This window comes from Bicyclus anynana, chromosome 9 (genome assembly GCF_947172395.1).
Source record: "Bicyclus anynana chromosome 9, ilBicAnyn1.1, whole genome shotgun sequence".
Lineage (NCBI taxonomy): Eukaryota > Metazoa > Arthropoda > Insecta > Lepidoptera > Nymphalidae > Bicyclus > Bicyclus anynana.
In genome coordinates this window covers 8594805-8611501 of record NC_069091.1, presented here as the reverse complement: position 1 = coordinate 8611501, position 16697 = coordinate 8594805, and the positions used below count along the sequence as shown (strand labels likewise).

Here is a 16697-nt window from a genome sequence, read left to right as displayed (position 1 = left end):
TGTAATAATTGATTTTAATAGCAACACAGTTCACACAGAAGCAGTTAACATAGTTCATACAAGAAGTGCCCCAATGGATACCGTTGTGACAGTTTACTTTTGGAGTAAAAGTAGAACTGATACGGTTGCAAGCTACATCGGTTCGTTCACCGCTTATCTACGTCTTTCCAACAATATGGAACCAGTTCCATAGCCACCACCTGTATTCTATATAGGAACCGGTTCCTTGCGGTCCCCAAACCACAAAAAGGTGGTCGTCATACTTTCGTCTGGATGCAATACCATCCAGCATTGTTTTCCGTTTTGTTTTAGAAAACGAGTCTTACGCCCCACAAACGTAGGTATTCGTTAGTTGCCGACTGGTGACAGAAGGGCTGGCTCATTTATTGCGCAAAGAATTTACGCTTAGCTGTCCAAAGCGGAAATTCGACCAGTATTCTTGCCACCATTCCACTTTGGCATGATTTGTATATAGATATTAGAATAAGTTAGCTTAAGTTTCTTGTCAGTATTCGCAAAGACGTTCAAACAACGATATAAACATACAAGGCAAAGGAAAACTTAGTACTTTTTAACAACTAATTGAATCTCTGGACAGATTTCTGTGGTTCTAAGATCTGAATAGTTCCATTAGATTTCACTTAGTAGTTAAAGCCATAACAATACAAGAAAATAAAATATGGGAAATAATAAATATTATTTACAATTGTACAGTGTTTCTTATTTTAAGTTCATTTTAATTTTGTACAATAATTGTTATAATCTATAATTTGCACCAACCAGTCTCTCTGCAAATACTTCAACTATTTTCCTTTATAGTTGCTTAAATGGAAGTAGGTAAGTAAACAACTCCGTAGTTCTGAGAATTATTTAAAGCAAGTTTAATGAAAACCTGACGCTTTAATTTTCTTTTTCACAACGAAACTAAAGACACAGTGCTTGATACTGATTAACGATGACTAAAGCTTTAGCCAGGCTTTACCAATCCATCTATGAAGAAAACTTCAAAGAAGAATATAGTTATAGAAACTACCAAGATTAGTACCTAGATACTCCTATCTATAATATCACATTGGAGGAATAACTCTTTCGGTAGATTAATAGCGAAATTCTAATGTAACAGGTTATCAATGGATTGACAAATAACTAATGGCTTCGGAAATCAATCTATACACAGCAAATAAGCAAAATTTATAGAAGAATATAGTCACATTACCAAAAGCAAAAGTATTGTGCCTTATTCGTATTGTTGTTTTATGCTCATCGGAAAAAACAACCTTCAAAACTGACGAGACAGGTAACGCAGATGTACGAATATACGAGTAGGAGGCAACGAAACAATGAATACTAAGAGCCCGCACAAATCGAGTAACAGATGGAAATAGAATTTATTACATCTATATTTTGTCTCTATCTAAATAATATTTAATTTCGTCTATACTTCGTCTATCTTATTCTGCCTTGTACGTATGGACATCTTCATTTGTATTAGATGATAACGACACAATTCAGTTATCCGTGGGAAATGTTTTCAAACAAATATTTACGTTAGTTAATATCTTTTCGCGGAAACTAATGATTTAGCTTTTGATGATGACGCGTCGTGTTATCTCGTCTATACTTTAAGAGGTAAAGTTTGTGGTATTTTTTTTGGCAGCTAATTAATTCCACTTTCAAACTAATAAGGGATAGAGCTACCATGATCAAAGCTAAGCAATATACTTAGAAGTTACAAGTATTGCAAAACTAGTTACAAACGTTTGTTAATGTGGTAGATTACCGTTTTTATTACAAACTAGAGGACGCCCGCGATTTCGACTATCGTAAAATTTAGCTTCTTACGAATCCGTAACTTCCGGACTAAAAAGTAGCATATATATTGCTCTATGACTTTCTCTATCTTCCATTAAAAGTCCTATCATATTCAGCCGTTCCAAAGATTTGCAGAAAAAAGCTTGTTTATGTTTTAGTATCGTGTAAATAGCTAGGTTTATGCATTTGAAAATCGTATCGATATAGAAATCACAACTTCGATATAAATTTTACCAAACAACTAAAATTTAATGATAGATAATGATAAACAATAAAACATCAAAAGAGAAATGTTAAAGTTGTGCTAGTTCCATTGACATTTAACAGTTTATAAGAAACGCATTATTTCGAACGACTGTTTTATGTTTCTTGTTGCGAAGTAGGTTTAACAATAACACCTGCATGATGCTTTTTGTTTTTTTGTAAAGCGATATTCTTGCAATACGATATTATAAGCTATATCAATGTTTCAAATTGAATTACGTCTATACGAAGTGCCTTTAGACGCAAAATGATTCGTAGATCTAGAGACTAATCAGCGAAAGATTGCAAACAAACTGATGATGTTTAAAGTAAAACAATTTAAAAAATATAAAAGGAAGGTTTTATTGGCGATGACTATGCATACCATAATAAGTAAATACTCGAAGAAGAGGGCGTATTTTTGTTCAGTATTAAAAGCATTAAGTTACACATAATGTTTTGTTTATTATGACACCAAAGACATATATCTCAAATATGATTTATTAATTAATTAATTATGTATTTAGGTGTACTCATATTATTTTTTTTATTATTTATGTATATTTAGTATGTAATTGTATATGTAGTTTAATTTAGTATATTATTTTTAATAGTTTAATTATTATAGGTATGTTATATTGCACTATCCGCTTTCCTTTCTTTAAATATTTTATTTAAGGTTGTCTGGAGGAGATCGCTTTTAGCGATAAGACCGCCTTTGCGCATCTTACTTATCTATTCTTTTTTTTTTTCTTCTCTTTTTTGTATCTTATTTGTGTGCAATAAAGTATTAAAATAAAATAATAAATAAATGATATATACGCTGATAAAAAATATAAAGTTTAAAATGTAGAGAACTTATTTAAATATAATAACTTTATAAGTCGGGTTTTCCTTCCTGACGCTATAACTCCAGAACGCACGAACCGATTTCCACGGTTTTGCATACGTTGGAAAGGTCTCAGGCTCCGTGAGGTTTATAGCAAAGAAAATTCAGGAAAAATTTCAACGTAAGGTAGAGGTAGGGTAGAGTACGGGTAGGGTAGGGGTAGGGTACGGGTAGGGTAGGGTAGGGGTAGGGTAGGGGTAGGGTAAGGTAGGGTAGGGTAGGGGTAGGGTAGGGGTAGGGTAGGGGTATGGTAGGGGTATGGTAGGGGTAGGGTAGGGGTAGGGTAAGGGTAGAGTAGGGGTAGGGTAGGGGTAGGGTAGGGGTAGGGTAAGGTAGGGGTAGAGTAGGGGTAGGGTAGGGGTAGGGTAGAGGTATTTGAAAGTTTACATCGAGTTTCACGCGAACGAAGTTGCGGGCATCCGCTAGTTTAAATATAATAACTTTATAATGAGCAGTATACCAAAAGGTTGAAATAGATAAATTACAATATTTAAATGCGTCAGCTATCCGATATCATATCATATATCATAATAACAGTACATACAAGTAAACAAGTTATAATTTATGTAACTACATGATAAAGAATGACATAGAAATTGTTATTAATCACCTTTAGCCTGAGAAAATTAATTTTGCGATATCATGTATTTAGAAACTCTGTAATTTCTAATATAACTAAAATATAGTCTACTAACATTGAAACCTTCAATACAAAACAAATATTCTATCCCAGTTGAATGTTGATAACAATAATCTACGAAACAAGTTAGTCTTTCATTGTAATATTATAGATAGATTGTATCATAATAGTTTTCTTTAGAAACTAAATGATATCCAAAATTATATGAACGTTTTTGCTTATATGGCAACGCCAATTGGAGAAAGTAGTAAACTGACCAAGCGAGACCAATTCGCTGCTAACTTTTATAGATCATGTTATGTCATCGAGAAAAGAAACATTAAATCACTATTCTACATGATAAATAGAATTTAATAGAATAATTATTATGAATACATCATAAGCAGCATTTTAATTATTTGAACAATAACATCACGCAGTATATGTTCTTCAATGTTTTGTAAGTCCTAGATATGTAAATCAAGGACTTACAAAACATTGAAGAACAAATATTAATGAAGTAATAATTTTTCGTCGAATACGACTACTTTATGGAGTACAAAACAAGGAATAAAACTCAAAAGCTCAATAGAAGAACTATAAACCCGTATATCCCTGACTAATGGCTGCCAAAACTAGAAATTCATAAATAATGCAAGACTCTGTTTTCGATGAAACGAAGTATTTTGAATACCCATCAAAATAAATTTTGTTTCTGCTTTATCAGATAATGAACCAGTTTAATCTCTGCATTAAACATTAAACGCTAACTTAAACTGTGCATTTTTACCTTTAACTAGATTTTTATTATTAAACTAAACGAAAATATGTAACTGTAAGGATGAAAATCATCATCACATAGATAAAACAATGTTAGGATAGTTACACTATTTACAACTCCAAACAGATGATTTTTTTTATTCTTTACAAGTTAGCCCTTGACTACAATCTCACCTGATGATGCAATCTAAGATGGTAGCGGGCTAACTTGTTAGGAGGAGGATGAAAATCCACACTCCTTTCGGTTTTTACACGGCATCGTACCGGGACGCTAAATCGCTTGGCGGTACGTCTTTGCCGGTAGGGTGGTAACTAGCCACGGCCAAAGCCTCCCACCAGCAAAATATATCTGAATAATTGGCATAGGGATAATATATTAATGCCTAGAATGATGCAATAGTTACTTTGTAACGAATTAAGAGATATAAAAGACAAGCAGATAAAAATATTCAAGTTCATAAAGTCACAATTTGCGAGAATTATCTTCGCTACACGCTCAGTAATCCACGGACAACTAGCTACTTATTACATCAACAATTGTAGACTTGCGAGGATCTCGAGACGTTGGACAGAAATCATATGTATAGTTATGTATCTCTAGATAATATATTCTTCTAAAACAACTGCACCGTGGTTATCTGTTTAAGAACATTAGGATAAAAAGTACCCTTTATTTACTTTTCTTCCATTTCATATAAAAATGTTAATTTGTAATGGAATAAAAGCCTTTATGCTGTACTATTTCTGTGCCTTTTATACAGATCCCGTCAGCCTTTCATTAAGCAACATATGCTTATAAAATAATCGTTGAGTTCTCTGAAATTTTCCAATGTGCTGCGCAATTTTCCTTTCCGTAATAACATTCTTAATACAAAGTATGGAAAACATTAAAAAAAACTGTCGATTGACGAATTACATCATTCTCAAGTTATGGCGTGACCAAACTAAGGGACATAGCTATTATTTTTTATTTAATATTACGTAAACTTGTTATACTTAACGTGTTTTTCTTTTTAAATTTTAAACATCAATATCATTACGCTATCGAGGATAATACAAGATACGTAAGCCGTATTTCTCCAATAAGAGAGGAATTAAAACGCTATGTTATTCTACTATACTACTACTACACATTATTTACTTTTGCGTTCAAGGCAAACGCTATACGGTCGTCTCTACTATTAGTAGCTACACTAGACAAATATGCATAAAGCAAACCTTGTGTCTAACTGCCTAGTATTCATCAATGTCGCGGTTAGCAAGTATCCGTAGGTTTATCCCGTGGGCGAAAAACATGTGTTCCATCATACAAAATTAGAGACACCAAATAAGTGCTGAAGTAAGCAAACGACATCGCTATAAGTTGAGAACTGTAGTAGGAATGAAACAGGACACTGACTTCTTAACAAACACAGTTCAATTCTGATGATACACATTTCAAATATAATCAAAAGTCCTACATCCAAAGCTTACATAAAGAAAAAGAAGACACTGATGATCGTTGATATACATGCTTTAATGTTGAAACATTGGTTCTTATTGGATGACTTGGGCGGCCTGCTAATCTTCTGGCTCTAGCTTAGCTGGGTAAAATAATCTAGCGAGAACCTAAACCAAAGGGACTAAGGACAAAAGTCAAAGTACCTAGCCACACACAAAGAGCCATACCAGAAGAAGAAGTCGCACAAAACATAAATTTGTCTACAACTAAAACAAAATATTTCTTTAATATTAATTAGAACAGTTTATAAAGTATTTATAATTAATTTATAGAATAGATTAGCTAAGATTATGCCAATCAACGTAAATTGCAATCAGTTAACAACATTAAATAGTCATTGTAGATCGAATATAAGAAAAGGTGTGAAAGTGAATAGAGTAATAATCCTCTAATGGCAGTATTTTCTAATCACCTTGCTATTAGATTGTGCACTCTACGTGCTTCTATATGCAAGATATTTTAAATAAAAAAAATATTATAAAAGAAATATTATACTTTATAACTATATTTTTTGATTAAATAATGTTACTTAATCATTTAATACATAGAATATATGTTAACTTTCTCATGCATAATTAAAATATGTGTATGCTATTACATTTTGTTCTTAAAGAATTTGCCGTCTGAATTTGTAGCAGTATTTACAAACAGACAAATTTTACAGAATTTGATTTGATTAGTATATTTATATTATATCCTATCAATATCAACAGTATTTTCTTATACAACGTACGACTATAATATTCAGGCAAAGGCATTTTCCCGATATCTCTACAACTTCTTTAATTCTAATTTCTTCGCGCTAGCTACAATCAGGGGCTACCTTATCAGCAATGACAAAAGAAACAATATATTTTCTTTCAAGGTTTTCAGCATGCCCCTAAAAGTTGGAAACACCCAAAATAAGTTAAGTCACTGTTATGTTTATTACCCGACTGCAAGAAGGGTTATTTTAAGCCAGCATTTTTGTCAGAAATGTTTACCCTTCATTTGTACCCTTGTACCTATAGAATATATATTACGCCCCCCAACTAATTTTAATACAGGGCACGCTAAGCCTCTGGCCACAATATAACAATGTCGCAGATATGATAATAAATCAATATGCGTGTTATAGATGGAATCAAAATATCTAGTAATTAATTAGGGCGGGGTAGTTCGTATTACAATAGATTACTCAATCAAATAACACAAATAAAGGCCCAACTTTAAGTAGGCCGTACTACTAATCCATTGATATATCGACGGAATGTCACGTTCACGTAGGCTTTTAGGCCATTGTGCTATTATGTATTATTCGAGGTTCTACTTAAATATTTATGCTAATGAATACCATTTAGAAGTATTAAATTAGGTTAAATATATGGTGGATACCCCGAAGTACTAAATCATAATTTGGGCTTTTAATCATAATAACGGTTAGAAGCACGTGTTACAGATTAAAAAAACAATGAGATATATTTAATGATAGGTTTACGATCATTGTTAAATTTTTAATTTCTTGGAATAAGTACATTTGGGCTAAAGGATATTTTTATGGTGGCGAAATATAGAAAATTTACTTTATTATTAAACATCCTTATCATTCTTGTTTTGTAAATATAATGGTTAAATTAATTCTCGAGTTAGATGTGAACCATGTGGATGTTTATTTTAATAATACTCAGCTTTATTTAGAGTTATCATTATTTGTTTTCTTTGAATTTTAAATTAATTAGTTCAATCAAATCTAAAATTTCGTATTGTAAAAAAAATGTTTTGTCTTGTAGATTTGTCTTTGACCAACGAAACCTGTTATACTTGTCAAGTTAATCCTCCCCAACTTAGATAGTTCGCACTTTAAGTTCGCAATTTCGCCTTTCCGATGGGGTCAACGTTTCTCGGCCCGTCAACAAATCCGTCGACGAGAATAACCCGTTACACTGCATCGCCTTCCAGCGGATTTCACTTGCGAACGTTGCCTGCTAGACCATTAGACCATTTTATACCTCCGCCACGGGCTTTATGGCCAATCAACGGTGCAGTTCCAATTCTTGAGCCAATATTAGCGATAAATCTTACAACATGCATTAAAGAAGTTCCCAATATAAATGCAAAGTCGGGAAGGAATTACGTTATTCAAATCTGCATCGCTTTGTTGCCGCATTATTTATTGACTTCGCTCTTTTGAATTGTAAATATGAAACAATCAATTTCATCGTGCAGCTTTCTAAGTCTTTCGTTTAGTTTTGTTTAGTAACTGAACTTTTAACTTTACTACCATTTTCGAATATTACAAAATGAATGCTAAGTAAATGATGACAGGCATGTGTGTTTTCGACAAAATGGTGTTGTCAGACGTTGATCTTTTATCTCAATTACACTTAGATAAGAGTTGGTATGACACAGACAAATTGATAATCTACTGTTACACTCCTTTAAGAGCAGATCAACTAAATTACATCTACTATCTACCTCAACTTTACTTATCTCTAAGTGTTGAATTTTTGGTAAGAATTGGTCAACTCTCAGAGAGTTATTAATAAAGTGTTGTTCTGTTAAATTTAATGTCACGCTATTAAATATTGAAGGCCTACAAACTGCCTACAAATACAATGTTCTATAACCTCTCTCTAGATCTCACAATTACTTTTTGCGTGTTGAACTACATGGTCAGTCATGTAGTGAAAGGTAGGCATAGAACTTTGATTACAGTTTGATTCCGACGTAACCGTTCGTTGATAATCAAGTTATTGGTATGGTATAAACATATCAAATCAGTTCTTGGACTTTTATTTTTTTTTTTATTTTATTGGTAACACTTAACAATTATTGAACAAATCTATACTCTCGCCAAACTGTAAAGGCAGTTTGTTGGCGAGTTGACGCTCATTATTCTAATGATTATGTTAAAGTAATTGCTAAATCTAATTTTAATAAGATGGTGATAAGGTGGATTTGGTTGGCATCAAAGGGCTTTGGTAGGTAAGCTATCAAAAACAAGAATTGTTTTGATATGTTTAGATCTAATCAAATGTAAAATGTATATTTTTAACGTGTTATTCAAGTTTGCCAGTAGTTGAGTAATATAACTTTCTTATAGGTTATTGTTCTATTGTGTTGACTCGCCTTTTGTATAGATTTGTTTGAAAAAGTCATTGATTCCTCTCATTCGATTTCTTATGCCGATTCGATTTGTGGTAAGATAAATACAAGAGATTTTATAAGATCAGCCACAAGTTATAGGGAGTTATACATATATAGATAATTCCTACTCAAAATAAACAACAAAAATAAATAAAGTCGTAAGGACTAACTTGGCAACTGATTATAATAGACTAGCTGACGCCGCGCGGTTTCACCCGCTTGGTTCTCGTTCACATAAAAATACGGGGATATTATATAGCCTATAGCCTTCCTCGACAAATGGGCTATCTAACACTGAAAGAATTTTTCAAATCGGACCAGTAGTTTCTGAGATTCAAGCAACAAACAAACTCTTCGGTTTGTAATATTAGTATAGATATCAGATAAATACAATAGGTTTGGTTAAACAAGGTATACGAAAATTAACGAACGCATTTCAAAATATGTTGATCCAGCTGTTTTAATAGTAATGAAGGATTTTCGATGCAAAATATCTTTCGTCTCGTTTCTTTAACTCTTTATAAGTAAGTAGTATATGCATTTAACTGTTTACTTCTTGTTAGTCACTAATTTAATTTAACCACTGTGCTGACAATTTTTACGTAACGGTCATGTCTGTCTATTTTTACAACGGCTGGAATTCATTAAAAGGTAACCGTCGCGAGCATAATTTGCTTACATGACAAATTAAGTCACGTCAGTTGCAATGCAGTTTAATTTAATTTAAAATTATAGAAAAGTAAATTAGAGGGATAGAAAAACTTTACGGTTTAAAAAAAAATAAAAACTAAAATTATGACACCACACAAAAACAGGTAGGTACGTAGATACATGAAAGTAAACCGTTCACATTCGTGCAGCGTTCGTATCTCGTCATGTATTGAACTGTAGTTTTTAGCACTTCACTGGCATAGGTCACATTTTCCTTTGATAAAAATGCGGTATGCGGTTAACCTTAGGGACGGAGGGGAACCATTGATTTTTCGTGTTGTGACGTCACGCGCGACAGTCTAGCGCATACGGCGCGCGCCGGCTCGCGTCTCACCGGCGACTGGCAACGTTAACGTTCCGACTCGACTACTCGACTAGTTCGACTACAGTAACAACAGCCGACAGGAGGAAATGCCAGTTGCCATGCGGTCCTCCTCGTGTCACTCCGACGACCTTTTGCATTGATTTATACACGCAGCTGATTAGGAAAACAACAGTGTGCATCGACAGATCAATTTTGCAATGCAACTGCATTTGAATACACTTCTGTAGTACTTTATACCTACGCAAAGTGTTTTACTGTATTCGTCGCGACTCTGTCCGCGTAAATATAGGTTTTAAGGAAAACTTATTTGATAGGCGAAAGTGCCTGTCGCAGTTTTCCTTAAAACCTAGAATGAGGAAAAACAACACACCATAACGCTCAGATACATCATAATTAATTATTGTAATACCTAGAAGTTTTCATTTCAGACGCGTAGACTGACAATTTTTGGAATAGCTTTTAGACTCTCCCAGAATTCTAGTTTATTAATTTTTGTCTGTCGGTTTGTTCTGTCTAATCTCTTAATAGTTGAACTGATTTTGACGGGATATTTATACTATCAGATACAAGCAGATAGCTGATACGAGTACATACATTATAATTTTGTTTTTATTCCCGCGGACTTAATTTTTCATGTTGCTTACTCTTAAAATTCTGAGATAAATATAAATTTTTGATTTTCCGCCATTAGGGGCCTCTCAACTCTTTAGGGGTTAAAAATTTGCCTAAAAATATAAATCAGCCGAGTACAAGTTATATTTTTGACAAACGGTATAGGTTATTGATGGTCGAATAAATATTTTAAATAGTTTAAAATTTTCACCTCGTATGGTGTTAAGTAGGGGTTAATTTCTTTTGTGCCAGTTTAAAAAATAAAACAGAATACCATATTATTTTTGTATTATTACATATTGGATTGAATTTTGTCTGTTTTTATAAATTAGTTAGTAATTATATTAGATTTTCGTTTTAATGATTAGTTGAAATGCAAAAAATTATCAGAGACATTCCTACTTCATTCTAGTAGCCTAATCTACTATAATTAATTAATTAAAAAATCTGGGGCTAAATCGTACAGTTATCTATACTAATATTATAAAGAAATTATAACTGAACCGATTTTGAAAATTCTTTTATTAGTAGAAAGCCACGTATTCCCGCGGGAACGAGAACCACATTATGTATTTTTATGTAGTATTTTTATGTAGGTAACGATAAATGCCTTAAATTATTTATTGGTCCTTATTCTATATTATGGATGTAGCCAAAATTTCTAAAGCGGGGCTTAAGAATTCAATTTCATAATACCTTTCATTAAAAAAACACAAATAAACTTAATTAAACGAAATAGGAATCATAGTGGTTACGTACCTAGTTGAAATTGATAATATAGATAGCAAAGTTTATCTTCACAGCTTTACTATTGTCTTTTACAAGGCGTTACAGAGACAGAATATTTTAATGATTGCCAAATCAATTTAAATAATATGTAAAATATATAGATATTTATATGCCATCAACAAATAATTAAATATTTCAAAATGATGAAGAACCACACTGGTTATGTATTCGAATCTAATACAAATACAACTAGCAAGATTTATCCTTAGAGTATTTGCTATTATCTTTTTACCAGGCGTTAGAGTCAGCGAATATTATGAAACTTGCCAACTCGATTTAAATAATATTATGTAAGAGATATGCCACCAACAATGAGTTATTGAAAAATAATGAAGAACTATACGCGTAATAGTGATGTAGAATGAGAACTTAAAACTACCAGGTAACGATGTTTGTCCCTAGAGCAATTGCTATCGGATTTTAATAGGCGTTAGACAAATTTTCTGAAGCATGCAAACTCAATTAAAATAAATATACGATACGATTATAATGATTAAATCTAATATACATATACATTCATTTGTTAAGTTTTTTTTTGTTAAATAAAAATACTTAAATTAAGACGATTTAAAAACACAGCTAAAGTAGCTAAAGAAGATATGCACAATCCAATTTATCTATTATTTTATTTATTTATTAATATCTATTTACCAAGACATGAACAGAAAATGATTTATGATCCTTGTGACCTGTTTGACATGTGGAATTGGGTTTATTAACCATTCCAGTTAGACGTAGTTTTATAGGCTTAAGATTTGACTTCGTGCATATTACGAGTTGTTTAACTGCTATAGACCTAAGTTTAAACTAAGCATACCTATTTTGTATTGAGTTTTTTTTCCCTTTTAATAAAAAATATTATTATATTATTAAGGTCGAATGTTGTTACTTAATATAGTTTCACATTCTAACTGCTGTAAACATAAAAGCTCAAACGTAAAGTCATTCTAATACCTGTAATTATTCTACGAAACCTATATCCACGTAGTACCTTCCGTCCTACCTATGTAATTTAATACTATATTTCCTTATGCATATAGTTATTATGGACTAGGTAATTATACCTATGTTAAGAGAAACTAAAGCTTTTTGCTCATACCAACGTAAATAATTAAAATATATAATTGAGATAGCTTGGGCTTGGTGGCTTTGGTTCAGGATAAATAAAACAGTGATTTAACATATGCAGGATGTTTCCAACTTTTGGGCGCACCCTTTACCCGGAAAAACTTATATTTTTTACTTTTGTCATTTCTGAAGTGAAAGTCTATAGGCAGTTTTATATTAGGTATATATTTTGTTTCCAAAAAGAACCAGATTAAGTTCTCACCCAATCTCAAACTCACAATCTCTCTGTACTTATTACATTTTACAAATATTTTTGGCCCCTGTAGGCCCCGTAACATTGATACGGCTGATACGGCGGTAGCTATGCCTCTGCGTGATATACCCAAGACTACAACTTCAAGTAACATCAAGTGAAATAGTAGTCCAGCCAGACGTAGACCCTATCTCGTTCATAGACAAAAATATAACATTAAAACTAAAACTCACTGAGTAAAGGGAAGCGACTGGATGTATGTTTCCCAAGAGGAGTGCTGGAAGCGCTGATGTCACTTTGAGAACTGTGCAAACTGCTTTTGCCACTGCCGTTGGCAGAGCCCAGGTCCATCCGCATGCGCATATGGCGACTGCAAATATAAGGCTCATTTATGACATACATATTGAAATAAAAAATGGCTTATCTTTAATTATAATAATTAATTGACGGAAAAATCACGAAGTCCTGGTAATAGGGATGATGACAAGGTTTCAATATATTGATTTAAATGAGACAATCGGGTAATTAAGGTTAATGTTAACTATATAATACGTACAAACCTAAGTTTGTCTATATATTTATAAATTAAATAAGATTTATAAATGTGACCATTTTAATGATATAAAGTATAAACATAAACGCTCAAATGACAAAGATATTTGTAATTTCGTTTGAACGTCCATACAAAATTAACGATTTCGCTCAGCAATGTCGTCATTCTTTCGTGCCATTTATGCGTTTCATAGCTATCCATGGCAGCGCCGCAACATTGTCACTTAAAATTCTTGTTCCTCCGAAAATAATGACCGCAGATACACTTCTACAAAATTGCTTTACTATTAGCATACGCTTAACTTATAATACAATTTAAAAAAAACTGTCATCATCCCTATTGGCAAACCATGACCTTTAAACATAGCTCAACACTTCGAAGAGCATGCAAAAAGCACGTCCAGCAAAGTGCCACCCTATGTTAAATTATTCAAGATAGTACAAAAGTAGTATAGTTATTGGTTTTTACCTTTTTGGTTTCATGTTAGTATTCGTTGACTTTGAGCTCAGCATTCTTGTTACGCTACACGATGTCTGCGAACGCTGCAACGTGAACGAGCAATCCACTTTTGATTTAATATCTTTAAATGATTTTGTTTTATAATCAATTTTTATATCCAAAGAGTTCTTTTTCAAAAAGTTGTCCCGCCTTTCTGTTTTCTTCACAATTTTAGGACTACTTTGTACGCTATTATCTGCATCAGTCTTTCTGTTTGCCAACATGGTCTTGAGCTTGCTAGGTACATCACGTTTAGGCATTTTATATTTTTTCAACGTAAAGCTTCGTTTCTCTTCCTTATTTTTATCTACACATCTTGCATCTTTTACACTATTTAGAGAATTTCTTTTACTTGTGTTCTTCGGAGTCTCATCTTCGTCAATGACATGCGACGATATATCAGAGTTTTGTTCCTCTTGGGTGTCTTCCAAAGGAGTGAAACAGAGATTGATTTTGCCAGAACTTTTCTGACTGCATTCTGAATGTGTAGATGTCGTAGAAGTTGGAGACATATCGTTTATAACGTTTAAGAAAACAGGCGATGAGCGGTGGTTTTCAAAATCTGTATATACTCCACTGGACTCCATGCAAGAATCTTCGCTTCTATTTACAATTAGAGGAGCGTTTCCATTCCCGTTTTTACCACCATAAAGGGCACCATCAATTACTTGTGCTTTTCTGTCGCCTCTTTGCATATGTTCATCTAAGCCATCCGCATCACTTTCTGTGAAGAAGTCAGAATCGGTCATAGGGTCAATTCTTCTGGTTACCGGCACATTCTGCCAATCCATTTCAATGGCATCTTCTCTGGGTCCCACATTATGATCTGCACTTCTACTTACAGGTCTTGACATTTCACCATCTCCTTGATAACCATCAAGACTTGTAATGCTCGTGATACTCGTTATAAAACTATTAGACACCTTTGATGTTTCCATGGATTTATCGTTTTTACTATCGGAGTATGTCTGTGAGTCATGTAATGTTGATGCAGAAAATTGAGAATAGGTGCTAATTTCTCCATTAATATCAGAACTGTCGAGTGGCAAATCTTCAGGTGATGGTGTTTGTTCTATTCTGTTCGTTACTATAGGATTACCGTGCTTGCAGTCCAAGGGTATATCTAAATTAACCGTCGTATCACCGATGGAACTTGCTGGTTCTAAGATACTACCATGAATTGATGGTAAAAATTCATCTTCAACTAAATTCAAAGAATCTTCTTTACCAAAATCTATATCATTTTTTACGAAATTTTCGTCTTGTCCCAGCGATTCTTCAATAGCAAAGCTAAAAGTTTTATAATCACTTTCTTCACCAATGGGGTCAATAACATCTAATGTAGCTATAGGTGCTAAAGATTCTCTGAGTTTACTGCACCTGTTGCTAATTTTATCAAAACCATCATTTTGTATTGTGGAAGCAGCAGAGTTGCTTTCAGTTTTATCAGTTGATGGAGTATCTCCATTTTCTGGGGAAGCCTTATATTCACTGCTGTCGCAAAAAATTGGCAAACCTTCCACCGTCGGGGAAAATGCGTTTTCTAAGTAACAAATATCATCCATTTGATCTGGCGTAAGAATACCTAAGCTATCATCGAGAGAGTTTTCTTCGTTGTTTTTGCTCAAAGATTGGTCGTTCGGACTTAAATTCGTTTCGTAAAGTCGAGACGGCACATGAGATTTCAGTTGTAAACAGAGATCAGACCTTGATTGAGTACTAAACGGTTTCTTAGTAGAGTAGTTTAGTTCTTTTTCGCATGAATATTCAAATTCTTTCATAGGTTTATCATCAAAATTCAAAACATTCGGCAATCTTTCTACACTTTTGTTACTCAAACAAGTTATTCTACTTAAACTTTGAGATTTTGCTTCAAGAAGGTCTCCTACTGATTTTAGATTCCAAGACTCTGGCCTGGTCAGTGGCTTTGAAGAAGTAGAAGGATTTGTTTGGAGATCAAATAATAAACTGTAAGGCCCGGACTCATCCCCTTCTTTGTCTTCTAGCTGTTGCGTTATATCGTTTAGTAAACCTTTAGTTATTTTATCAACGTTATGATCTTGTTTTCTTGAAATTTCATTTAATTTTTCCCTCAAATCTAAAATACGGGGATTTTTGTCTACTACTTTTTCCGAGTTCATCATATTCATTTTCGGAATGAACGACATATAAGGTTTGTTTATAATTAACTTTTCTTTTCCTTTTACATCTATTGTGTTTTCAGGGATTCCTCTATTTTTAACATCGGGACATGTTCTTATTTTTAGAGGTTCATTCGAATAGATGCCGCGGATATTTAGCGATCTTGATTTGCCATGTCTATCGATGGGTATCTGGAAGAAAACAGAATCAAATTATTTTATATCAATTTAACATTTTTCTTATAACAAACGACAAAATTTGTATTTAATTTGTTAAATACTGTTAGTTATTAATCTTACAATGGCCATTTTTCAACATTGTTATATTATTATGAATTTATTAATACCTCATCAGTCTCTACATGATTTTAGAATAATATATTATTTAGAATAATAATTATAAGCCTGGATTCGATTCAAAATTTTCGTTTTTCAAAGGTTTTCTATAAGTGCTTAGATTTTTATCTACAAATCATTTAAAGGTTTAAACAAATTAATTCTTACTGCAATTTCAACTGATTGCATCGTACATCTTGTTCAAGATAACCATAGTATTCCGTAATGTTTAAAACATTAAATTCTTATAAACTCATGAATATTAATAGCGAATTACTTATTCTACGTGTTACATCAATCACAAAATATACCCACCTACCCATATAAGTATATTTTGTTATTTTATGACCGTTCTTACAGATTGCCTTAGGTTTACACTAATATTATTAAGTACTTACTTTAAAGTTAAATTTTGTGAGTTTGATAAAATGCTTTTATCAA

The 16697-nt window shown here is 32.8% G+C and overlaps 1 protein-coding gene across 1 annotated transcript in view; it reads right to left on the bottom strand.

Moving 5' to 3' along the window:
• The window catches only part of LOC112045111 (uncharacterized), a 132151-nt gene that overhangs the window by 95075 nt on the left and 20379 nt on the right, over positions 1-16697 (bottom strand). Inside the window, exons 2-3 of the mRNA XM_024081192.2 lie at positions 13750-16112; positions 12962-13098 (exon numbers count right to left, since the gene is read on the bottom strand). Of these exons, the coding sequence (XP_023936960.2) occupies positions 12962-13098; positions 13750-16112 (2500 nt within the window). The remainder of the gene's footprint in view (positions 1-12961; positions 13099-13749; positions 16113-16697) is intronic.